This window comes from Paramisgurnus dabryanus, chromosome 6 (assembly GCF_030506205.2).
Source record: "Paramisgurnus dabryanus chromosome 6, PD_genome_1.1, whole genome shotgun sequence".
NCBI classification, from domain to species: Eukaryota; Metazoa; Chordata; class Actinopteri; order Cypriniformes; family Cobitidae; genus Paramisgurnus; species Paramisgurnus dabryanus.
Window position 1 is genome coordinate 1,808,579 of NC_133342.1, and position 26,080 is coordinate 1,834,658.

At 36.8% G+C, this 26,080-nt stretch overlaps 1 protein-coding gene and 1 long non-coding RNA gene across 4 annotated transcripts in view; one reads left to right on the forward strand and one right to left on the reverse strand.

The window, feature by feature from the left end:
• Positions 1-26,080, forward strand: part of LOC135748028 (partitioning defective 3 homolog) — a 147,059-nt gene that overhangs the window by 48,428 nt on the left and 72,551 nt on the right. For all 3 annotated transcript variants that reach the window (XM_065266101.2, XM_065266116.2, XM_065266106.2), the window contains exons 4-14: positions 806-987; positions 1,549-1,692; positions 7,062-7,141; positions 10,111-10,194; positions 10,750-10,875; positions 10,973-11,367; positions 14,695-14,834; positions 14,937-15,065; positions 15,587-15,622; positions 20,803-20,991; positions 21,075-21,245. In XM_065266101.2, the coding sequence (XP_065122173.1) occupies positions 806-987; positions 1,549-1,692; positions 7,062-7,141; positions 10,111-10,194; positions 10,750-10,875; positions 10,973-11,367; positions 14,695-14,834; positions 14,937-15,065; positions 15,587-15,622; positions 20,803-20,991; positions 21,075-21,245 (1,676 nt within the window). The remainder of the gene's footprint in view (positions 1-805; positions 988-1,548; positions 1,693-7,061; positions 7,142-10,110; positions 10,195-10,749; positions 10,876-10,972; positions 11,368-14,694; positions 14,835-14,936; positions 15,066-15,586; positions 15,623-20,802; positions 20,992-21,074; positions 21,246-26,080) is intronic.
• On the reverse strand, positions 849-17,516 carry LOC135748062 (uncharacterized). Its single transcript, XR_010531963.2, has 3 exons — positions 17,154-17,516; positions 1,570-1,674; positions 849-975 (listed from the first exon to the last, which is right to left on the reverse strand). It is a non-coding gene; the product is annotated as an uncharacterized lncRNA (long non-coding RNA).

Below are 26,080 nucleotides of genomic sequence, written 5' to 3' on the forward strand. Positions count from 1 at the left end.
AAAGTACAAAAAAAAATCACCTCTATTTTTTTATTTTTTACATGAAAAAAAGAAAAATGCAACGTATTGTATCGTACCGTGCTACATTGTATTACATTGTACCCATGTACTGTGATATTTATCGTACCGTGAGGCCCTTGCCAATACCCAGCCCTAGGGGACACCAAAGATTTATTTTACATCTTAAAAAAGTCTCATAATATGTCCCCTTTAAATCACCAAAAGGGCAACAATTACAAGGGATGAGCCATTATTTAACACAGGATATTCTCTGGATTGACAAACTTTTGGGATAATGTAAGTACACAACTGCGGTTTTTGGAGATTTTATTACAAAAATCGTACATATTGTGGCTTTAATGGGACTATGGTGTTTTATCGCCTTAACTTAAAATAAGCAGACTATGGCAGAAAGAAAATGTGCCTGTCTTCCTCTTGCATTACTATGACCGCATATACCAAATATTATGTTGTTAGATAATGTCTAATATAGCTTATGTGGTCATTGAAAAAATTAAATGATGCAGTTATTTATTACGTAGGACAATGTAAAGACAGTGCTTTCTTTTTGCATCTTTTGCTTTCTATCTACAATAGGCTGAAATTTGCCATGTTATATTAATGCATGGACATTTGAGTCCTATTTTGAATAACTGGAATGATACAAGCAGTGGTTAGTGATATGTTCCTCTCTGTCTGCCTGGTTTATGCTTTAGTTTATACTAAAACACTGTGATGCAGGGATTATACAGAATGCAAAACTTTGCTAAAGTGTTTTTTATTCTTTTCTTTCTCTCCGTCTCAGACATGCCTTTGCATGTACGGCGCAGCAGTGATCCAGCATTGTTAAACCTGACATCAGTGTCGTTCTCCGAAGCGAACTCACAACCTGAGGAACCTTTCAAGAAGAACCCCACACGCTGGTCCACAACCGCCGGCTTCATGAAACCCCGCTTTACCACTGGCACCAACAGCCTGGAGAGAAAGGTATAAACCTGCCTTAATAATCCTCTCCAAACGCTCATCATCACCACCTGTGATGTTTATTATGGGTCACACATCCTGCAATGACCTAAGCTTAATTTTCACATAAATGCATCATCATGAGGTCACATAACCTTTAATGATCTGTATGAAAATTGACATTGTCATTTTTGAAGGGTTCTTAACTCCACGTCTTACAAACAGCCAGCAGTCCATTAACAAGCTATGTGACGGCAGGGGATGTTGTGGGTTTGTCTGTCACATTTATGCGAGTGCGAGTTGATTTAGTGTGTGCGTGCGCATCATTTCTGTGTGTATGTTCTCCTTCTAGCAGAGTAAAGCTTAATGGCAGTGTCACTCATATTGAGTTATGGATCTCTCTCACTCGCGCTTTCTCTCTCTTTCTCTTGCTGTCGCTCTCAGTAAAGAAAAAATATCATTTATTTAATATTGTTTGTTTGGCGATGTTATTGGCACAAAAATGAAACGATTTATCTTTGAAGTATGTCAATTTAATCTCTTTTTAAAATTCAGTTTACTGATTCCTTTTTTTGCTGTCTTCAGGGGAAAAGTGTGGACACGTACCGTAGTCTTCCTCGTGATGCAGGGCAATGGAACAGTCAGAGGGAGTTTCAACGTGAAACGGCCCGTTCTTCGCTCAGCGCCAATCATCCAATGGTGGACCGCTGGCTGGAACGACAAGAGCAGGTTGGGACAGTGAAAAAACACCCTTAATTTTTCACAGACCACAAAAAACCCACTATCACCATATGCAAATATGCTTCAATATCTCTATGGTGAGCATGACATTTTAATGGCACTGCCAGTAAGCAAGAAGCCCCCAAATATTAAAAATAGTATTAATGGACTATTATCATTCAAAATAAAAGATGGAAAGACTATTGGAGATGCAGATGTCAAAATTAAGGACTGAGAGGTCAGCATTTTCCTCTATAATTTTTCTTTTAAAATGACATGTTTTTTTTCTGGACATGAGAAAACATGATGGATAGTGGAGCAGTTACTGTTGCTGTGCAGTGAAGCAGAAAGCTGGTTTTCGTCACTGGTAAAGGTGTGGGAATTGGAAAACCCATAGAGGAGGTGGAGAGGAGCGAGTACAGAATGCTTTGTACCGGAAAGTCTTTTTAGGATCCAATCACGTAGACGTTTTATATTTAAATTATGCGGCTTTATAAAAGTTATAAACAGAATAACTTGAGAGAGAAAAGAGATTCTTTCTTTCTTTATTCTTTACGCCATTTCAGCATCTATGGCTATATTCATGACGAGAACTGGTTAAAGGGACGCTCCACTTTTTTTGAAAATATAATCATTTTCCAGCTCCCCTAGAGTTAAATATTTCGTTTTTACCATTTTGGAATCCATTCAGCTGATCTCCGGGTCTGTCTCTACCACTTTTAGCATAGCTTAGCAAAATCCATTAAATCTGATAAGACCATTAGCATCGCGCTAAAAAAATTACCAAAGAGTTTCAATATTTTTCCTTTTAAAAAGGACTCTTCTGTAGTTACATCGTGTACTAAAGGGCGATTTATAGTCGTGCGTAGGTCCTACCTGTGCCTGACGCACACCTCACAAAATTTCTAACAGCGCGTCGGCTCTACGCGGACCGTAAGCGCTGTGATTGGTCCACCAGAACCCCTCCCATCAGGTAAAAAAAAACTGCGTCATAGGTATTTCCGTTTGAGACGATGAAAACAAAGACGAGCCAAGTTGAGGAGTGATTTAACTCAAACTGAAACATAAGTCGCTGTTTATTTACTTCCATCATTGCTGGTCTTCTCAAATTATACACAACAAGTTGCTATTTCTTCTTCGTTTGTGGGTTAACTTGCTTAGCTTCTTCTTCTGTGACGACTTCTGCTGCTACTGTGGTTACACGCGTGATTACTATCAACCAGCGGTTTCGCGTGTGTTTGCACGTCGACGCGGACGGCGACGCACAAGTATAAATGAAAACCGACGCGGAACCTACGCCGTCGCTGCTACGCCGTAGGACCTACGCACGACTATAAATCGCCCTTAAGACAGACGGAAAATTAAAAGTTGTGATTATCTTGGCAGATATGGTTAGGAACTATACTTTCATATGATAATCAATGACTTGGCTGCTGTAACATGGCTTTAGCAGGCGTAGTGATATTACGCAGTGCCCAGAAATAGTCCATATAGTTCGTAGCATATCTGCCTAGAAAATCACAACTTTACATTTTCCATCTGTCTTAGTACACGACGTAACTACAGAAGAGTCAAGTTTTAAATAGGAAAAATATTGAAACTCTTTGGTTATTTTTTAGCGCGATGCTAATGGTCTAATTGGATTCAATGGATTATGCCAAGCTATGCTAAAAGTGCTAGCTTCAGACCCGGAGATCAGCTGAATGAATTCCAAAACAGTAAAAATCAAATGTTTAACTCTAGGGGAGCTGGAAAATGAGCATATTTTCAGAAAAAGTGTAGTGTCCTTTTAATTCATACACAAGTTTTATTCAGACACAGGTTTGGGGAGGGACAATTCGGCATCTACAATTTGCCTAACTTGCATGTTTTTGGCCTGTGGAAGGAAACCGGATTACCCGGAGTAAACCCACGCTGACACAGGAAGAAAATGCAGAAAGAAAAGAGATTAATGTCATAACCATGTGTCCTCTGTGCACACATTTGATATTAACTTTTTATACCTTTTAAAGGTCCGGTGTGTAGGTTTTAGCGGCATCTAATGGTGATATTGCAAATTGCAACCAACTGCTCAGTTAACAGCTCACCCCTCCCTTTCGAAACGCATAGAGAAGCTACGGTGAAGCAGTTTGTCCATTTAGGGCTACTGTAGAAACTTGTCGAGGACTTCCATGTAAGGGAACCAGCCGTGTATGTAGATAAAAACGGTTCATTCTAAGGTAATAAAAACAATACAGTTCATTATGTAAGGTCTTTATACACCACCGATATTGCATTTCTATCAAGAAATCCTTCTAAAAGTTACACAATGCACATTTAAGGTGTTTCTGTGTTATATTGTGCATGTGATGTTGACATTAATGGAAGCATTGTGAACACAAAGTACTTGATGAAGGAGAGAGAAGGGGGGAGGTTTGCAGGTGGGGGTGGTTGGTGTGTGTGTATCAGGTGTGTGTGTCTGTGATTAATCAAAAGGTAAAGCAGCGATTATAAATCACTCCCAGCTTTAGACTGCTAATGAGATAAGACTATATATAGCTCTCTCTCTCTCTCTCTCTCTCTCTCTCTCTCTCTCTCTCTCTCTCTCTCTCTCTCTCTCTCTCTCTCTCTCTCTCTCTCTCTCTTTATGTTTCGCGTTCTCTCTCTCTCTCTCTCTCTCTCTCTCTCTCTTTCTTTTTTTTCTCTATATCTGGCTCTGTTTCTTTTTCCAGTAATGTTTGCTGTAGGTCAGTAATAATTTTTTTCTCTTTTCTATACACGCAGTCAGTTTGACAGTCCAGTAAGTGCACAGCGGATGAATAGATGGATGAATAAACAGATAGATGAAGAGCCTTTAGGAGATATATTACATAAATGTGTGACCCTGGACCACAAAACCAGTCATAAGGATCAAGATTTTAAAATTGAGATTTATGCAACATCTGAAAGCTGAATAAACAAGCTTTCCATTGATGTATGGTTTGTTAGGATAGGATTTGGTCGAGATACAACTACTTGAAAATCTGCACCTAAACATGGAAAACGTCAGATTTTCATGATATGTCCCCTTTAATATCTAAATGATTTTTGGCATAAAAAATGTACTTTTGACGCACACAAAGTATTGTTGGCTAATCCGTGCGACTAGTTTTGTGCTCCAGGTTTACACATAAATACTACTATTTTAACAATAATAATTATACATTTTGTTTATAAAGCGCCTTTCCCAAGCTCAAGGTTGCTGTACACAAGCAAAGCATGAGGGGATCAACAAACAAACCCAGTCTCATGAAGATGGGTAAAAAACTACCAATTCATAAAACGACACAAAACGATGCGCCGTGTTAACTCTTTTGCCGCCATTGATGAGATATCTCGTCAATCAAGAGAAAACGCTTCCCTGCCAATGACGAGTATTTCCGGCTTTCTGCAATACCGCTATTATCCACCAAGTGGCGCCCTTCCGCAGCTTTTTGAACCTGGAAGTATTGCCCTATGGCAAGCGGCTGCATGTCCGTGTCTGTTTTAAAGATCGCTCTGAATGTGATCTCTATGAAAAGTCCGTCACAAAAATGGAATTATCTCTGCTTTTTGCTCAAAATGTGGTGTTTTTGCAGAAACCTACCCATATTCAAAAGCTGATTACAAAAGAACTACTGAAGGTAGGATGAAAAGTTTTTTTTTGTTTGAAAGCAGAGGGTCCGTTCTTTAATTTGGTATGTATTGTATGTAATGTATATATTTAAAGAAGAACATTTTCTGGAAGGCATTAAACTTTTGTGAAAATCATGAAAAAACGCTGGTGCTGGCTGGCAACTTTTTTTAAAAAACGCTGGCGGCGAAAGAGTTAAGTGAACGAAAGGACTGGCATATCATATGTATGCAAATTGGAATTTGGAGTATGTATTGTACAAGTTTTCACACTTCGTGCTATTTAAACGCATCTCCATGAGACTGGGCTCCGCAAACATAAGGGGGATAAACAAACAAGCACATGAGACCTGTTGTACTTAATATTAGCCTAAATGTGATTCTGCCATCAGTAATCAAGAACTGGTATTTAATAATGACTAGTGTTTAATGATTTAATAATTAAGCCAGTAATTTTGTGACAGATCAGTAAAAAAAAACGGTTGGGAAAATCTAATAAGAACAAATAAAGAAATTACAAACATTTATAAAAAAGTTGCACATTAAATAATTGTCTAAAATTAGCATTAGGTATAGAAATCTAATCAAATGAATAATAACACTGTCTTTATTGTATAAATTAAATATAATATATGCGCTTCAGGTATTTTGATGGTGTAGATCTGCTTTTCCCTCTAGGCAAAACAATGTTGCTCCGCTTTTTATTTCTGGCATTTCATTGGTTGTTAAACAAACATTTTTGTCATATCAGACAGTATTATATAAGTTCATGAGACGTGATGGCTTTGTCATCAGTAGAAGATGTATTGTGTATCAGAGCTATTTCTTCTCTTCCTTTCATTGTGTTTTTGAGACCTTTGGTCACAGAGAGGTAAATAGTGAATGACCAACTGGCCTAAATAGAGAAGAGAATAAGAGACTTGTGTTCCTGTAGCTCAAATGGTTAACCATTACGTTAGCAGCACAAAGGTCATGGGTTCGATTTCAAGGGAACAAATTCATTTTAAATTTTCCAGATGCCACTAATATTATAGGCATACGTGAATCTTTTTAGACCCGAACCCGCTTTGGTCTCAGATGGGACCTCTGGTTTTCAGATCTAAGTGAACCCGTGAAGACCTCTATTCTGCATGTGTGTGGGCACATTAGGATCGTCATGTTGTTGCAGCATTAACAGTTTTTTTAGACACTAGCAAGTGTGCATGGGCTCTTGTGTACCCCTCATCTGATCAGCTCAGGTGTGTGGAGACAGAAGATGAATTCCTTCAAACTTTATCCAATCACAAGAGTTTGAGGTCTTTCAACAGAACACTTCACACAGGTGTGATGGAGCTCACTCTAAAAAATTCTGGGTTGTTTTAACCCAGGGCTGGGTCACTATTGGGCAGAACACACTGCCGGGTTAAAATGACCCAACTGCTGGGTTGTTTTAACTCAATTACTGGGTTATTGTCAATCATCCATGTTGAAACAACCCAGCAGTTGGGTTAAAATAACCCAGCAGTTGGGTCATTTTAACCCGGCAGTGTGTTCTGTCCAATAGTGACCCAGCCCTGGGTTAAAAACAACCCAGCATTTTAGGGGATGTGCACTTACAGCCTCCATGGGTCTTGTTGTTTTGCATAGATGGCGGTTCTTTTATTTGTGATTAATTTTAGATGGTTTTATATCTGTGTGAAATATGTATAGGTGCAAGGGTTTTGTTGTGAGTGAAATGCATTGTGGGTAAAGCTGTTTTTGTGTTGCAGGAAGAGGAAGAGAATGGGAGGATAGAGCCGGTGGGACGAGCGGATACGTGTTTAGATCACATAGGAGTGAGATCACTAGAGTAAGTAGCAATCACGTACACACACACACACACAAACTCACAAACGCACACTGACTGTCAGCAGCAGCGATGTTATCTTATTTTATGTGAATTTCTTCTTCATGCTGTCAGTTTGATCTGCAGGTAATGAAATAGTTTTCATCTCTTTTGAGTTTGGCGTTGAAGGTGTTTTTTGGAACACTGAGATCGAGATGAAAAGTTTGCAGTTAATTTCCCATAAATCTGTTTTCTGTCTTTCACGGGTCCGGTGAAGGTTTTTGTTTTCTCCTGTTCTTGGTAACATTTTCTCCTGTTCTTAAAGGGATAGTTCACTGTAAAATGAAAATGATCTCATGTTGTTCTAAATCTGTATGAATTTCTTTTTTCTGATGAACACAAAAGAAGATATTTTGAGAAATGATGGTAAACACACAGCAATGAGTGACCATTGACTTCCATAGTAGGAATACAAATATTTTGGAAGTATTGTGATAAATAAGAAAGAAAATATTTTAATAAATGATGGTAAGCACACAGTTGACGGTACCCATTAAATTCATCATATTTTTTATTCCTACTATGGAAGTCTATGGTCACTTACTGCTGTGTGTTTACTATCATGTCTCAAAATATCTTCTTTTGTGTGCATCAGAAAAAGAAATTCATACAGGTTTAAAACAACATGAGGATGAGTAAATGATGGCACAATTTTCATTTTAAAGTGAACTATCTCTTTAATAATGGCACTAATGCAGTAGTGAGAGAAGGTTTATAAATCTTTTAAAAAAAAAGGAATTGTTTGAATTCATAAATTAATGAATATAAATGAATGCAGTGTCACAGCTAAGAAACATAAGCTTTCTCTCACCCTTGTATTAAAGGCAGCATTTACCTACAAATATGAACATTCATAAATGCCAGACAGAAACATCTGATCATTTATTTCCATGCAGTTATAATAAAGGTGACTATTTTGTTGAATAAATAACGACAAAATGATTTGTAGCTGCCATTGATCATTTGCAATGGAACAAAACATGATCTTTATGTCTCCTGATTGACTTAAAGTGTGCAGTGCAGATTTGCATGTTTGGACTCCGCCTCTGCACATTCTGACTCCGCCCCTACATTTATTAGGACCACTGGACCACAGAACAGTCATTTTTTTCCCATAAAGGCCAAATAAATAAGCTTTCTATTGATGTATGGTTTTTGATGTAGGATAGGACAATATTTGCACTGTAAAAAATGACTTTCTTACTTAGTATTTTTATCTTGTTTTTAGTAAAAAAATATTTAAAAATTTGATGTAATTTCTTGATAAGTCAAATGACCTAGAAAAAAGTCTAGGTTTTAGACAAAAATATAAACTTTTAAGTAAATAAAATTTTCTCAAAATAACTTTACCTTTTCATAAACACTTAAAGGAACAGTATGTAAGAAATTTATATCAATTAATCATTAAATGGCCCTAAAATGTCACTAGACATTAAGAAATAATTTTCATTTCAAATACTTATATCACTCAAAACAGCGGTCTGGCCAGGATATTGTCATTTAAAAAGTGGAGTTGCAGCCCTCAACTGATGTTTATGTTGTCGTTTGGTATATTGGCCACCAGTTGTGTGATTGCAGTACCAGTTTTAGCCACACGTTTTGTGATTGCAATACCAGTTTTGGCCACAATCCTACATACTGTTCCTTTAAGAAAAAAAAGGATTCCATTGGCATATTTTTTTTTTGCTTGTTTTAAACACAGAATCGCTTCCATTTTATATTTTTGTCTAAAAACTAGACTTATTTTCCTAGATCATTTTCTTTATCAAAAAAATACACTGCAGAAAATGTTTTTCAAGAAAAAAAAATCTATTTTTGTCTTGTTTTCAGTAAAAAATATCCAAAAATTCTTAAAATTTAGATGTATTTTCTTGATGAGCAAAATGACCTAGAAAATAATTACTAGGTTTTAGACAAAAATATAAAATTTAAGCGAATATGTGCTTAAAATAAGCAAAAAAAAAAAAAATCTTGAAATAAGTTTACCTTTTCATTAACACTTATTTAAAAAAAATTATTTCATTGGCATATTTATTTATTTATTTATATTTATATAGACTTCTTTTCCTAGGTTATTTTGCTCATCAAGAAAATACACTGCAAAAAATGCAAGAAAATATTTTCAAGAAAATATTCTCAGTATTTTTGTCTTGTTTTCAGTAAAAAAAACATCTAAAAATTCTTAAATGAAGATGCTTTTTCATGATGAGGAAAACGACCCAAGAAAATAAGTGTAGTTTTTAGACCAAAAATATAAAATTTAAGTGATTTTGTGCATAAAACAAGCAAAAAAATCTGCCAATGGGGTAAGCAAAAAAATCTTGAACATTTTTCTTAAACACTAATTCAAGAAAAAAATGTGCTTATCCCATTGGCCAAGTCACTTAAATTTTATATTTTTGGTCTAAAAACTAGACTTATTTTCTTGGGTCGTTTTGCTCATCAAGATAAAGCGTTTTAATTTAAGAATTTTTAGATATTTTTACTGAAAACAAGACAAAAATACTTAGAATTGTTTTCTTGAAAATAATTTTTTGCAGTGTACATTTTAATTTAAGAACTTTTAGATATTTTTACTGAAACAAGAACAAAATACTAAGAAAGAAAGTAATTTTTTGAAGTATGGCCGAGATACAACTATTTGAAAATCTGAATTCTTAGGCTGCAAAGAAAAAAACGCAATATAGAGAAAATCACATTTAAAGTTGTCCAAATAAAAATATAATTTTGATATATTTACTGTAGGAAATGTACAAAATATCTTAATGGATGATAATCTTTATTTAATGTCTTAATGATTTTTGGCATTAAAAAAAATCTATAATTTTGACCCATACAATGTATTTTTGGCTACCTGTGCCACTTATGACTGGTCTAGGGTCATATATTTACTGTACACTGATTTGCACTCTTTTGTCCTGTATTCCCTTCAGTGATATCGTGAAACTGGTAGAAGTGTCCAATGATGGAGGTCCACTCGGCATCCACGTTGTGCCCTTCAGCGGGCGTGACCGCAGGTACACTGTGTGTTTGTGTGCCTGAATGTGAGCTTGTTACAGATGTCTCATCGTTGTTTCAAATGATTTTTGCACCATAGCTGTAACCTATTGGTTAGTGTACGTATACTGTTTATATCATCAAACACAGTTTGTAGGTTTTCCGACTAAACATTTGAGGTGAGTAAATATTTGCCGACTTTAAAGAGAGATTGAAACCTCTGCCGGGAGTCATTCCTGATGAGATGGTGTGTATCCAAAGAGCATCTACATGCGAGCATGCACAAAGCAAACTAATCTGGCTAAAAGCATCATTATATCTTTGCGATCTGCATGTCTCTTTAGTCTGTGAGCTCTAGCAATGCGATGCAGAGGTTTTAAGATGAAGGACATTTATCATCATGATGAATTAGCCTTCATTCAGAAGTGCTTTACTTTCAAGTTCATTTGACTCTGCGTTACTTTCAAGTTCATTTGATTCAGGCTCACATTAATGTTTCGCTCTAAGTGTTTGATGCTTACGAGTGCATAACTCTTAAACCTCAGATTTACATGCATGTGTCGTGTGTGTTCCAGGACGTTAGGTCTATTGGTGAAGCGTTTGGAGCGTGGGGGAAAAGCAGACGCTCAGGCTTTGTTCCAGGAAAACGACTGCATCGTTCGGATCAACAACGGAGACCTGCGGAATGTCCGCTTTGAGCAGTACGTCCTCATCTCTGACCTCGGCGCATCGTGGTTGAGCATTGTATTATATTTTTGCTACACCTAAACGTTTATGTGTGTTTTTCTATCTTCTCAGAGCTCAGAACATGTTTCGTCAGGCCATGCGTTCTCCTGTCATCCTCTTTCACGTGGTGCCGTCCGCCATGAGATCCCAGTACGAACAGATATCCTATAATGAACATAACCCAAGGGCGAACTTTGATCTTTCTGGTCGCCTCAGCCCGGATTCCTTCACCAACGAACCAGTCGACAATGCTGGAATGGACCTCGCCGCTCACCGATTGGCACAACACAGGCCACACCCATCAGATAACCTGACAGATACCAGCTCTCCCATGCATCATCATATTGGCTCAGCAGGGAAACCACCATCAGGTCTCACTCCCTCTCCTCAGAGAGGCTTAAGCCCCACCCCTGCATCAGGCTTTACTAAAAAAGTTGGGAGGAAACTTGGGATCCAACTTAGAAAAGGTATAAGTCGCAGTTCCTGTTACTATACTCTTAAATTTCCACATTTGTCAAACAATTGTCGTTTTAAAGGATTAGTCCATTTTCTTAAAAAAGAAATCCAGATAATTTACTCACCACCATGTCATTCAAAATGTTGATGTCTTTCTTTGTTCAGTCGAGAAGAAATTATGTTTTTTGAGGAAAACATTCCAGGGTTTACATCATCACGTCAAAAGGTCACGGATGACGTATGCGAAACTACGCCCCAGTGTGTACAAGTGTTTAGAAAGAGGACCGTTCCGACGTTGTTGTATGTCAAATGATACTAATTAATGTCTTTGCGTCAGTTTATTTTTTAAAATGGTCTGAAATGTCCATTCCATATATGTAACACGTGACCTTTTCGACGTCATTACGCAATTACGTGAGGTCGCGCTGGCGTGTCAGTGGACCGGAGATAGATGAGAAGTTGTGGTTTAAAAGTGCATATTTTTTATGTTTCTTGTCAAAAATGACAATCATTTCGCTAGATAAGACCCTTATGCCTTGTTTTAGATCGTTTAGAGTCCTTTGAAACTGCAATTCAAACTGCATTAAAACTGTTAAGTGTTGGGGTCCATTAAAGTCCATTAAAATGAGAAAAATCCTGGAATGTTTTCCTCAAAAAACATAATTTCTTCTCGACAGAACAAAGAAAGACATCAACATTTTGGATGACATGATGGTGAGTAAATTATCTGGATTTTGATTTTTTTTTTTAAGAAAATTGACTAATCCTTTAAGAACTAGTGGTCGATCAATAAAAGCTTTAAGGCCGATACCAATATTAACTTTTTCCCGTCAGCATTTTTTGTTTAAAGTTGCCAGCCAACGGCAGGATTTTTTTTTTTTTACAATTTTCACAAAAGTTTTCTTCTTCAAATATATGAACATACAGTATATATATATATATCAATATATATCAATATATCATAAAAGAACAGACCCTCTGCTTTCAAACAACAACAACAAAAAAACATCATCCTATCTTCATTTTTTCTCTTTTTATGACCTCTCAAATATGGGTAGGTTTCTTCAAAAATACCAGATTTTGGGCAAAAAGCTGAGATAATTGCATTTTTGTAAAGGACTTTGTTAGAGATCAGATTCAGAACAATGATCAAAACATTTTTTGGATCAGTGGATGCTTCAGTGTTTTATAAGTTGAGTAACTTGTCAATGGTGGGAAAAGAGTTAAGAAAGCAATAGGAGTGATATAACAATAGGAGTGATATAACACAAATGTTTACAGCAGGAGTCTCCAACCTTTTTGTGAGTAAGGGCTACCACAATGGAAGAAACAATCTGGAAGGCTACTTTTTTATATAGTATACTCAAAACTTTTTTTATTTTATATGTTGTATCATTGTTTAAAATGTTAACATGCATAAAGTAAGCCAAGCTTATATAAAAATATGTCAAAAATAATTATTAAAATTAAGGTTATTAATAGAATGTGCATTGCCGGGCACCTCACAGACTCCGTGCCCGCGGGTACCATGTTGGAGACCATTGGTTTACAGTAAAAAGACACATAGGAAATTAGTGAAACTAAATCATTATTTAGTGATATTAGTTGGCGACATGTAACTTAGAATCAACACAGTTAAATATTGAATCATGGATATTGTATAAAATAATGATGGAATTCAAATTTATTATTATTATTATTATTATTATTACGTACTCAACAATGTTCGTATCTCACCCGCCTCACACAACTCCACTTCTAATTTCAGGGGACGCAGGGACTTTTAAGTCAGGAGGGAAATAGGATCTTTAAAAAATAAAAATTGGCTGTCCAACATCTATGACCACCATGGTTACCTTAAACTATGTTTTTTTTATTATTATTATAGCAGTCTACCTCTTTTATAATATTCACAAGCATTCTTCAGCATCCTGGCAGAATTAAAGGGTTAGTTTACCAAAAAAATTAAAAATTCTGAAAACCCGTATGACTGTTGAACGCAAAATAATATATTTTGATAAATGATAAAAAGCACTGTTAAGGGTACCCATTGACTTCCACAGTATTTTTATCCTATTATTAAAGTGCATACCATAATTGATCAAAACATTTTCGTTCCTGTTCAGCTGAAGAAATAAACTCATTTTGGTTTAGTACAACATGAGGGTCATTAAATGATGACAGAATTTTTATTTTTTGGTGAACTATCCCTTTAAGCACACAGTTGACGGTACCCATTGACTTCCATAGTATTTGTGTCTCCTTCTAAGGAAGTCAATGCGTACTGGCAACTCTTTGGTTATTTTCATTTATCAATATCTTATTTTCTGTTCAACAGAATAAAGAAACTCATAGAAGGGTTAGAACACAATGAGGGCGAGTAAATGATGACAGAATTTAAATTTTTTGGTTGAACTATCCCTTAAATGATTTATAATTAAGTCTAAGCTAATAAATTAAGAGGTCTATTTGTAAGAACATTACTACTATATTGATACTGGGAGAAACATGCTTTGTTATTTGGCAGCGGCTCTTTCCTGTGTATGTGCGTCTTTTCTGCAAAGGTGTGAGATGATTGACAACAGTTGGCACAAGAATTGGCACCTGTGTGTGGACAGGTGGCACAGCGGGTGCACGGGGTGGTGGTAGGGTTACAAAGCAGCGGTGCAGGGAGTGTTGCTAGGCAGCCCTGAGTGGCGGTGTGATGCGTTTCCTTATGGCTGTCTGATTTTGTAAGGGTTTTTTTTGGAAGAGATTCACACACAGTGGGAAAACTCACCATGTTCTTTGTGTGAACTCTACCTGTGCTCTCTCACACCTCCGTGGCCTCTCTCTCGCGGTGTCCAATTTTTCTTTATTTTTGTGCCACAGAAGGCTAAAGTCCAGGCTGGTAGGGCAATAGGTCATAATTTCTGTCATCTTTTCACCCCCCCTGCAGACCAGATGGCTTGTTTTCATTCCTGTAGTTTTTATTAACAGGTCAGGTGTTTCTCTGAGCTGTGGATTTCTGATGTTGGTTTGTGAAGAAAGACTTATTTTATCTCTTTGGGTAGCTGTGGTGCTCCAGGAGTGAACAATTTGTCGACACAGGACATAAATATTGGACACGACACTATATAATATATTCACTCCCAATTTACAATTATTTACATAATGACTTATGAGGAAACATCATAAGCAATTGGCCATATATATTATAATATGACACATAAACAGTTTTTCTGTCTCATTTATGATTTGGTTCTTGCAAGTTTCTTCTTTTCACAGGTCAAGACGTATGCTTTGTGTGCTTTTGTTTTTCTATGCCTTATAGCAGTGTGTCTTCTCTCCTCATACAGGACCTGAAGGTCTTGGGTTCAGCATCACATCAAGAGACGTCCCACTGGGAGGCTCCGCCCCTATTTATGTGAAGAACATCCTACCGAGAGGAGCGGCCATACAGGACGGACGACTTAAAGCTGGGGACAGACTGCTAGAGGTAAAAAACAAACAAATTAAAATTTATTTTGGGCTATAATCTGATTTAGCCAAATATTAAATACATTTGGTCTTAATTTGAACGACTTGGTAATTGGTGCAGGTCAATGGAGTGGATCTCAATGGGCGTGGTCAGGAGGAGGTGGTTTCACTGTTGAGGGCCACACCCATGGGCGGTACTGTGAGTCTCCTGGTGCATAGACAAGAAGAAACCTTTCTACCCAGAGAGATGGTGAGTGACAGTCAGGCAAGTGTGAAGTAATGAAACTGTCCATCATTAGTAACATCGCACAACATTTCTGTCGTTCAGCTCAGTCGAAGTGTTTGGATGAAGGTTATTTCAAATGTTAAATCTTTTCACACTTCGTTTTCATTCACATTTTAAGCCAATCATTAAGTTAACCTCAGCATCTGCAGATGGGATGTCTTCTCCCACACATGCTATACATGGGTGAGATGATTCAACCCTGTGCAAATTATTTATTTTTGTTTGTTGCTCATTTAATTTATTGGTATAGTTTTTACATTTTATTTCAGGATATTAACACATGAATGTTATAAAAAATCACATAAGTAATTATTTTAGGTTAATTGGGCCACTTCACATTAAAAGTAAAAGCTATGTCCCTGAATTCAATTCAAGGCACCATATAAAGTGTGGTTTGAGGTAAAGTGATTTAAGCTGTGTTTGTAAGCGTTGTGGGATCCAGCAGTATTACCGCATTATTACCTCTTCTTCCTCAATCTCTTTAGAACACAGAACCAGCAATGCAGAACACAAGAGAATGGGTGAGAACCATACACACACCTCTTCCCTTAGCACCAGAGATATTACATGATTGAGAATGGTCAAATGAGAAGTCTAGTACAATAGTACCGAATGTGTTAATATAATGTCACACTAGGCCCACAAGATAACACTTGAGGGTTCAAAGAAATGTTCAATACAGAATTAAAGGAATATTCAATTTTCTTAAAAGAAAAATCCAGATAATTTACTCACCACCATGTCATCCAAAATGTTGATGTCTTTCTTTGTTCAGTCGAGAAGAAATTATGTTTTTTGAGGAAAACATTGCAGGATTTTTCTCATTTTAATGAACTTTAATAGAGCCCAACATTTAATACTTAACTCAACACTTAACAGTTTTTTTCAACGGAGTTTCAAAGGACTATAAACGATCCCAAACGAGGCATAAGGGTCTTATCTAGCGAAACAATTGTCATTTTTGACCAAAAAAATAAAAAATATGCACTTTTAAACTACAACTTCTCGTCTATCTCCCGTCCTGTGATGTGCCAGCGCGACCTCATGCAATACGTCATGACGTCAAGAGGTCACAGAGGACGAACGCGAAACTCCGCCCCAGTGTTTACAAGTCCTCCTGAAAGAGGACCGTTCCTACGTTGTTACTAATTAATGTCTTTGTGTCAGTTTATTGTTTAAAATGGTCCGCAAATGTGCGTTTCATATATGTAACACGTGACCTCTCTACGTCACTACCCATTTACGTTAGGTCACGCAGGAAAGGACATAGACAAGAAGTTGTGGTTTAAAAGTGCATACTTTTTATTTTTCTTGTCAAAAATGGCAATCGTTTTGCTAGATAAGACCCTTAAGCATTGTTTGGGATCGTTTATAGTCCTTTGAAACTCCGTTGAAAAAAAACTTTTAAGTGTTGAGTTAAGTATTAAATGTTGGGCTCTATTAAAGTCCATTAAAATGAGAAAAATCCTGCAATGTTTTCCTCAATAAACATAATTTCTTCTCGACTGAACAACGAAAGACATCAACATTTTAGATGACATGGTGGTGAGTAAATTATCTGGATTTTTCTTTTAAGAAAATGGAATATTCCTTTAAATTGAATTTAAGTTTAGTCAACAGCATCTGTGAGTTGAGGTGGATTACCACAGAAAATGATATTGTACTCCTACCATAGGAGCAAGGTTTTAAACGGTACATTCATGTGATAAATACTGGACTAAACCAACCATTGAGTTATAAATAAATCTATGCTGGGTTGTTGTTGCCAAAAATCCTTCAGAGAAGTCTCACCACTCGGTGGCCACGTTTGCAACTAGGCATGGGCCGGTTGCCAGTCTCAAGGTATACAGAAGTTTTAAAGAGTCAAGGTTTCAAAACCACAAAAATACCACTAAACTGGTATGAGGTGTGTTTACACAAAATTAATAAAATCATTAGGTCATGTCTTTGATTTGATGTTTAGATGAATGTATATATTCCTGGCATATATGTTGTCTGTTGCTTAAAGAGATAGTTCAGCCAAAAATGATATTAAACCCATGATTTACTCACCCCCAAGCTGTCGGAGTTGCATATGTCCATCGTTTTTCAGACAAACACATTTTTGGATATTTTAGAAAATGTTTTAGATCTTTCAGTTGATTAAATGTAATGTTATGGGGTCCACGACCTTCAAGTCCAAAAAAGTGCGTCCATCCTTCACAAAATAAATCCAAACGGCTCCAGGATGATAAACAAAGGTCTTCTGAGGGTAATCCGCGCGGTGTTGTTGTAGAAATATCCATATTTAAAACTTTATTAACGTAAATAAATAACTACCTTCTGGTAGCGCTGCCATCTTAGACTCCTCTGTATTCAGGAGAGAGTATTAGCGTAGTGTACGCACTTTTCTTAGTGACGTATGACAAATTCGGAAGGCGGGGCACAGAGCAGCAGCAGAGTAGCCTCCGTAGGCTGCGTAAGCTCTCGTCCTGAATGCGGACGAGACTAAGATGGCGGCGCTACTGGTAGGTAGTTATTTACGTTAATAAAGTTTTAAATTTTTTAACCTTTTTAAACAGGGTTAAAAAAGGAGTGGGTGGATTTTTTTTTTCATTTTAGGGTTGATGTGTTCATACACTACCAAAACACATTTATGTCCAAACACCTTGTAAAAGTGGATTTTGCTTAATATGTGCCTTTAATATCTTGGTAGTTACCCAACCATGGGTTAAAAACAACCCAACATATCCCCACACTTTAGAGTGTAAAATACTCACTGTTAGCTACAAGACTTAGACAAGTGTCATGTTTACTTGGTGTAGCAACATCCAATCTTTCAACGCTGTTGTCATGATGACATGAAGCTGGTAAACATGGTAACTTTCACAATGCCGCTCATGAATGGCGTGATGTGAGGTGATGTAACCGCTTGTATATATAGACCCGAACATCTAGTCTGTCAATGTCGTGTTGAATCAGCAGAAGAAAACTATCTGGGTTCTTGCTGTCCACATGTGTTTATAATGTCAGATCATGAAAACCATCAGATGTCAGTGATGAAACACTGGGCACAAGTAGTCCCACTTTATTGCTTTGTTGACAACATGAACTTAAATTTTTACACCTTTTGATACTTCAATTGTTATCAATTGTTCATTTTACGACTTACAAATGAGTGAGAATTTAACATTTTGCAAGAAGTTCAGGTTCAAGTGAGCTTTATTGCAGGGCTGTCCAAAGATTAATCGCATACAAATTAAAAGTTTGTTTTTGCATAATATATGTATGTGCACTGTGTGTAAGTATTTTGTATATATAAATACACACACATGCATATATATGTATTTAAGAAACTTTTAAATGTGTGTGTGTGTGTGTGTGTGTGTGTGTGTGTGTGTGTGTGTGTTTATTTATTTAGATTTTAATATATTTTATATTATATATAGATAAATATAAAAAATATATACATACATAAAATTTTTCTTAAATGTGTACATGTATTGGTGTATTTATATATAGAAAATAATTACATACAATAAACACACAACTATATTATGCAAATACAAACTTTTATTTTGTATGCAATTAATTGCGATTAATCTTTTGACAGCCCTACTTTATTGTGAACAAATACTAAATGTTTTTCCTTACAGGCTCATGTTGCTACACATATACAAACTTGCTCATATCTAACTAGCTGAAAGAAATCATCTAAATATACACATATCTTACGTAAGTACTTTGCTCATGCACAGTGCACATGGAGTGGTACAGGCGAACAGTGCAATAAGGAAACATACGTAGATGTAAATATTGCAAAATCATAATAATGGGCATGAGGATGCAATAGGCAGGCTGTGGTGTATGTAAATGTAAACATGAGTTTGTGTAACTGTGCATGAAGACCATACGCGGTAGAGGCGGCAAAAACGCGCTATTCGCGCGTAGTTGGAAGCTTGGACATTTGCGTTTACTCGCTTCATTCGCGTGTGAAATTCTAGTAATTCGAGACATTAATGTGGAAAATCAGCTTCATGGGAGGGGCTTCTGCGACTCCGCTGGCTTCCTGTAATCAAGTCACTACTAGAGCAAGCTCCTGATTGGTTAACGCGGCGCGATTTTCCGGCAAATTTTTCAACTTTTCATGTGCGAATGGAGCGTTGCCACGGGAAACGCACAATTCCGCGCAATTCGCACATACCGCGCTGCAGAAAGCCTATTCGCGTCTTTGCTTTGACTTAACATTTAAATCAATCGCGCTTGCCGCCTCTTCTGCGACTGGTGTGAACACCACATAACAGCTTAAAATTTAAAGTGTCTAGTGCACATAAAGAGTACATTATAGACGGTTTCATCGGACGCACGTGCGGTGACGCGATACGCGGTCCGAACTTTACTTCCGGTTTCAGTTTTTTTAATGGTCTGACTAGTTGCTAAACTGAACTCTTCAACAACACCTCGTCGAAAATAGCAAAAATGTTTTTGTTTCGTATGTAATCTACATGTTGTTTATTTTGCTTGTTATATAAATAAACTACATTTAAAGTACTTTGTTGTTATTTATTCTTAGCGAAGTTTACCGGAAGTTACGTGTTGACCACGAAAGCCGCTTGTTTATGTTGTTACTGCTGAAACCGTCTATACACAGTATTGCACATAATACGTATGGTAAACAATAAGAACAGTATAAAAAGCAATGCTTACAAGCAAGACTTGTGTTGATGCTAAAAGTGAACAGCTCACAGGATTTTGTTTTTTACAAATACTGTTGATCGAGCTCAACCTCGTATTGAACCCGAAACATTACAGTAATAGTTTTCAAACCCACGCCTGTCTTTCTGTTGGTCTCTCACTGCTGTTTGTGCATTAACCTCTTAAGACTGATAAGATCTACTTTGCCGGCGGCGGAGAGCATGAGACTAAATGAAAACCATCCATTCCCTGCCAAACGCAAGCGTGTGTCCATGCAAGTGTGTGTTTCAGAGGTTGTTACAATAAAGTGAAGGTGATTAAAGCTCAATAAAGATGGAGAGCTTTATGGCGCAGTCACTCAATGAATGCTTGTTAGTACTGACATCTCTTTCTCTCCCTCATTTTCTCCCACACAAACACTTACACACTGACAGCTGTTAACATGAGGGAGTCATCGCAGAGGTCGTGAGAGCATTCGACCTAATGGGTTTATTATCCGAGGGTCCGAATCAGAGAGAAAGCTCCCATTTCTCTCGAATGCCCTCGCTGCTTCATTTACGTGTACTGAACTTCCTTCAAAAGCAGGTGAAAGTGAGAGCTGTGCATTATGGAGAGACGTGGAAAAAAGTTGACGTTCAAAACATTATATCCGTTACCCAACCTTGCATTTTTTTTACTGCTTTTGTGCATAAGGAATTGTTGTAATTGACAGTGCTTAATCTGTGTTTGCCTTGTAATTTGTGTCGAGAGCATGGGAAATTTAACAAACTGGAAGTCTTTAAATGTTCTGTAGTGTGCCCTTGACCCGAGGCGTATTTATGCGACTTTATGGTTTTAACATTAATTGTCTTTACAATAAAATATTTATGGGTTTTCCTAATGAACCTGTCTCTCCAGGCGGTCCCCGTTCCCCCATCATTTATCTTGGCTTTTAAATTCATTTACAGCACGAGCAAGTTTTTCTTTAATTAGACTATGAATTAAATGAGGAATACAGTAATGTATCTCTCTATCTGTCTCTCTACAGAAGGTAGAAGAAGAGGAATTGGTCTTAACTCCAGACGGTACGCGTGAGTTCCTGACGTTGGAAGTGCCTCTGAGTGATTCTGGCTCTGCGGGGTTAGGCGTCAGTGTTAAGGGTAACAGGTCAAAGGAGTCCCATGCTGACTTGGGCATCTTTGTCAAGTCTATTATCAATGGAGGAGCAGCATGCAAGGTAAGACGTGTACAATGTATTTGTATGTTTAATTGTGAATGTATGTGTGTGTATGAATCGTTTCGTCTGATTCTCTGGCGTAGGACGGTCGACTGCGTGTCAACGATCAGCTCATTGCAGTTAATGGTGAGTCTTTATTAGGCAAGACCAACCAAGATGCCATGGAAACGCTGCGCAAGTCCATGTCAACGGAGGGCAACAAGCGAGGGATGATTCAGCTGATCGTGGCCAGAAGAATCAACAAACACCTCGAGGTATACGAAGAAGATAGAGATGAGCATTGTTATGAACCCATATCGCACCAAATATTAATCCGTGTCAAATTTGATCATGGGTGATTAATGCTAAATATAGCTATAAACCTCATCCAAAACATTTTATGATGCAGTCACTTAAATCGCATTTAACCCTCTGGGGTCCGGCATTTTGGGACACTGTCAGAGGTTCTGGTCTTTTTTTCAGTTGCTTTAAAACATATTAATAGCAAGTGTCTCATAACACTGCGTTCAGCACAAACTGGGCTAAAATATTATATGAGCTAAATGTATGTACATGTTTGTATTTTTGAGAGAAAAATGTTTATGCGTGGTTTTTAAAAAAAGCTAAATTTTGAAGTCACTGATAGAAGTCCACAAAACCCATACTAAACATGTTTTAAGAAGACTTTTCTAAACAGAATCTAGTAGTCTAGAGTTTTTCTTTAAAATGATGTGAAAATCATCCTGCCTACTCATTCACATAAAACAATATATTGATTTAGAAATTTCAGTTTATTTGGAAACAAACTCTATTCAAAAATTTAACTTGTATAAGAAACTGATAAACAACAGAGCTGTAAACTTCATGTGGCTCATGTTACCATATAACTTTATGTCCAAAAAGTGTTTTTCCACTTCATAGTTTTGTACTGATGCATGGGATCAGGGATGCAGACCTGTAAGAGAGTTATGAACAGCTGTTAGCATAAATTGTCCACAGAAATACCCTTACATATACATAACTGATGGGTAAATGATAGCACTACATTCAGATAAACTATCATGTACATAAACTAAATTCAGAACATCTCAGATTAAACATCTGCAGTGATTAGTAATATAAAAAGCTGTTTTCAGATGCCCATCCCCTTATTGTCTAGCTTCTGTTTATAACGCGTTTCTGTCAGCGAGTATGAACTTTAAAAACACATTGCATATGGCGTCCATGTGCGCGAGCTGCAGTGCAGCATTACTCAAAGTTGGCATGAACGATACGAAAGTAAATAACTGTGTCTAACACTGTACAACATGTAACAGATATCCGCCATTACGTGATCACGCGTACTCGTTTGTAAATATTTAAACATGGAATCATATTACAGCACACACTTAAAAGATACAACAGTGCAGGCTTACTGAAAGTTGCCATGAAGGATATAAGTAAATAACTGTGTTTAACACTGTACAGCATGTAAACGTAAAATCCGCCATTACGTGAAATCGCGCATCCTCGTTTGTAAACAATGCGAAAGTTTTTCAATTCGAAGTGTGCAGTCTGCTGAGGTTGCTTATGTAGGCTGAACTGCACAAGCCATATTACATGAAAGCAAATATAAATTAAGACAAATGACTTACAGTTTCTTCAGGAATATATCCTCCTCCATTGCGTCTTCCATTGTTCTTCTTCTTAGGTAATGTTAAAGACAAACGCTTCTCTTCCTCAATGTCCAGACATAAATGAAGATATTCCTCATGTGTGTGTATTAAGTTTATAATCCAAACATGCGGTAAAGTCTTTAAATCTGATCAAACTTTACTTCGTCTGTTTGTAATTGTGTTGAGCTGCTCCTCATTACCATGTCACTAGCGTGTACTGTGAAATCAGCCAGGAAAAACGGTACTCTCTTTACTTCAATGCAGATTATATAAACAGGCATTATTTGTTTTTGATTATAATTAGCTTGTTTAAAAGTAGACATTTCAGGCTTTCTTTGGATATGTGTATCATGTTTGTGTGACGAGTATTCGCAGAGTTTCAATTGATTTTTGTAACGTGTTTTGAGAGACAGCTGGCGGAAACAGAAATGTCTGAATGCACACCCGGTTTATTTTAAGTATTTGACAAAAATACAAATATCTGTTGTTATTGTGAATGTACACATATTAAAGAAGACCCTTTACAGTTTCAAATGATGTCAAACACGTAAGTGTTTGATTATTAATGATGGAGTATTTTAAGTTTATTCTGCTATGATAAGGAGAAAACATGTCAAAATCTTTCAAATGCTCAAATTTTTCTGTGCATTGACGTAATTTCAGACGCGATATTGATTGGCTCCCCCGCCCTTTTTAAATAGCCAATTGATAATTTTAATGGGAGTGCCCTGCTGGAGGGCAAGAGAGTGCTACCTGCCGTTGTCTCCATTGAGTGAGTATTTTTAGCCTAAATAAAAATGTAATAAAATGCACAAACCGACGAGGAGATAACCCTGAGCTTTACTAATGCCATCATAGAAGAAAACACATAAGAGACATTTGTGAATTTTGTGCCATAAACGTTTATGCCTTATCTGTCCCCAGTGAGGGGAAACAATGGCAGCCATCAATATACAATCAAAGGTTACCTCACATAAACACTGGATATATTAATCATTGTATTTTTAGCCATAAATTATACATTTTGTGTTATTTTCTTACCTGTATTGTTGTTGTGTACTGTGCAAACAACTGCAGTGATTAGTTTCACTGACTACTAAAGTTAGCCAAAGAGTTGCAAAAGTGATGTGAGACTGAAAATGCAATGTTTGCAAATCCTTTTGCACCTTTATTAAATCATTTGTTGTACGAAGAGTATTAAACTTGGGCTCATTGTGATCTTTATTGTTTTTCTTTAATATGATTTATAATATTAAAATACAATACAGTTTGATGTAATATTAATATAAATATAATCTTGGTGGCAGTAAAAGGCAAGGAATTTTCCACGAAATACATGTAAACATTGCCAAAGTGGAGGTCTGCCAGGTTTTAGTAACTATAAAATATGAAATCGGGTGGTGTGTATACTAGTGATAGGACAAAATATTTCATTTTTTCAATCGGCCAGTAAATTTCTCTATTACTTAAATTTGATGTTTGTAATAAAAAAGACACTCAGTGTCACTCAATGTAAAGGCAAAGTCTGCCAGACAGTAAAATGACCAATCATTTTTCACTTTTTAACATGACGCTATGTTGTGTCACACCATAGACTGTAAAAAAAGATGGACGACGCCTGTTCGCTCCCTTCCATTGGTGAAAAGTGAAGCCGCCGATATGGCGCTGACATCTTGGGTCTTGAGTCTGCGCAGTAGTGATTTTGGGACCAGTCATGCGCAGTAGTGAGCAGGAAGTGAACCCGCGAAATCAAAACCCCGCTCTCGCAGAATGCGCATATCACACGATATCACAGCTGTCAATCATGACGTGACGCCACTGTTTTTATATCATTAAATAACTAACTAAACACAAACTTATTTTAAAAACAAACATTTGAATTTGCATCAGTGTGATAAAAACTACAATAAATGACAGAAACTAGGTTCGGAAAAAAGATAATTGAAGTGTAATTAATTTTTTTAGTTGGTCTCAAGTCCCATTGAATAACATGGGGAGGCGTGGTTTATGACCTATACTGGGACCAGTCACTGGGGGGCGATCGAGACGTTTTGGCTTCACTTTTCAGGGATTGTGCGGCACGCTTGTGTCACACACAACACCACACTAGTTTAACACTTATGCTAACAGTACCATGAGATGTCAGATCCACATTAATTATGCCTTGTAAATATGTTTTAAGTACTTTAAATCGAAGATATATTTATAAATGTTATGCATAACAGATGTATTTTTACTTTAACCAATTTTCTGATGTCTCATTTACTGTAATAACACTTGTGTTATACCGGCCTTAGCTTTCTTAATATCTGCATCGGCCATATTAAGATCACAAGTGCCCAAAGAGTTTGGGTTCATATTAAAAATTTTCTAAACAGACCGGCTTGTGCTGCCTCTCTATAGAGGGGCCAATGTAAACTGCTGCTTTCTTGCCCTCCAAAGTGGGTCACGTGACTGAAAACTATCAATAGTGTTAAGTTTACCTCACTGCCTGAAATCTGATGAGAAGCTTAGGTGCAAAATGACGCATAAAAGTCATTGATTGGTATTGGCAGAAGTGAGAACCTGTAAGCCTATATCTTCTAAATGCAAATATTGTCAATGTTTTCGAGCACACTATATAGATCTCCTAAAGCTTACATATTCAAATTAGAAGCCGAAGAACTTACATTTCGATTTTATGGGGACGTATGACTTTTAATGTGTCCTATCCTACTGTTTTTATCCAACTTTTTATATGTTTAAGTGCTATAATTGTGTCCCAAATGCTTCTATCAACTTAGAAAATGTGAAAAGAAACAACCTAGTAACTTAGTTTTGGTAAACCATTCACTACAAGCATGTGAAAAAAATAGGTAATTGAAATTTATCTCCCCTTGTGATGTCAGAAGGGGATAATACCGCCCCTTAATCAAACCACGACACTGCCATTTAGTGCAGAGATCATTTTTGCACATTTTTGCTCACACCTACAAAGTGGCAATTTTAACATGATATAATAAATTATCTATATAGTATTTTAAGCTAAAACTTCACATTCATACTCTGGGAACACCAAAGATTTATTTGACATCTTAAAGGAATATTCAATTTTCTTAAAAGAAAAATCCAGATAATTTACTCACCACCATGTCATCCAAAATGTTGATGTCTTTCTTTGTTCAGTCGAGAAGAAATTGTGTTTTTTGAGGAAAACATTGCAGGATTTTTCTCATTTTAATGGACTTTAATAGAGCCCAAGATTTAATACTTAACTCAACACTTAACAGTTTTTTCAACGGTGTTTCAAAGGACTATAAATGATCCCAAACGAGGCATAAGGGTCTTATCTAACAAAACGATTGTCATTTTTGACAATAAAAATAACAAATATACACTTTTAAAGCACAACTTCTCGTTTAAATCCGGTCGTGATGCGCCAACGTGACCCCACGCAATACGTCATGACGTCAAGA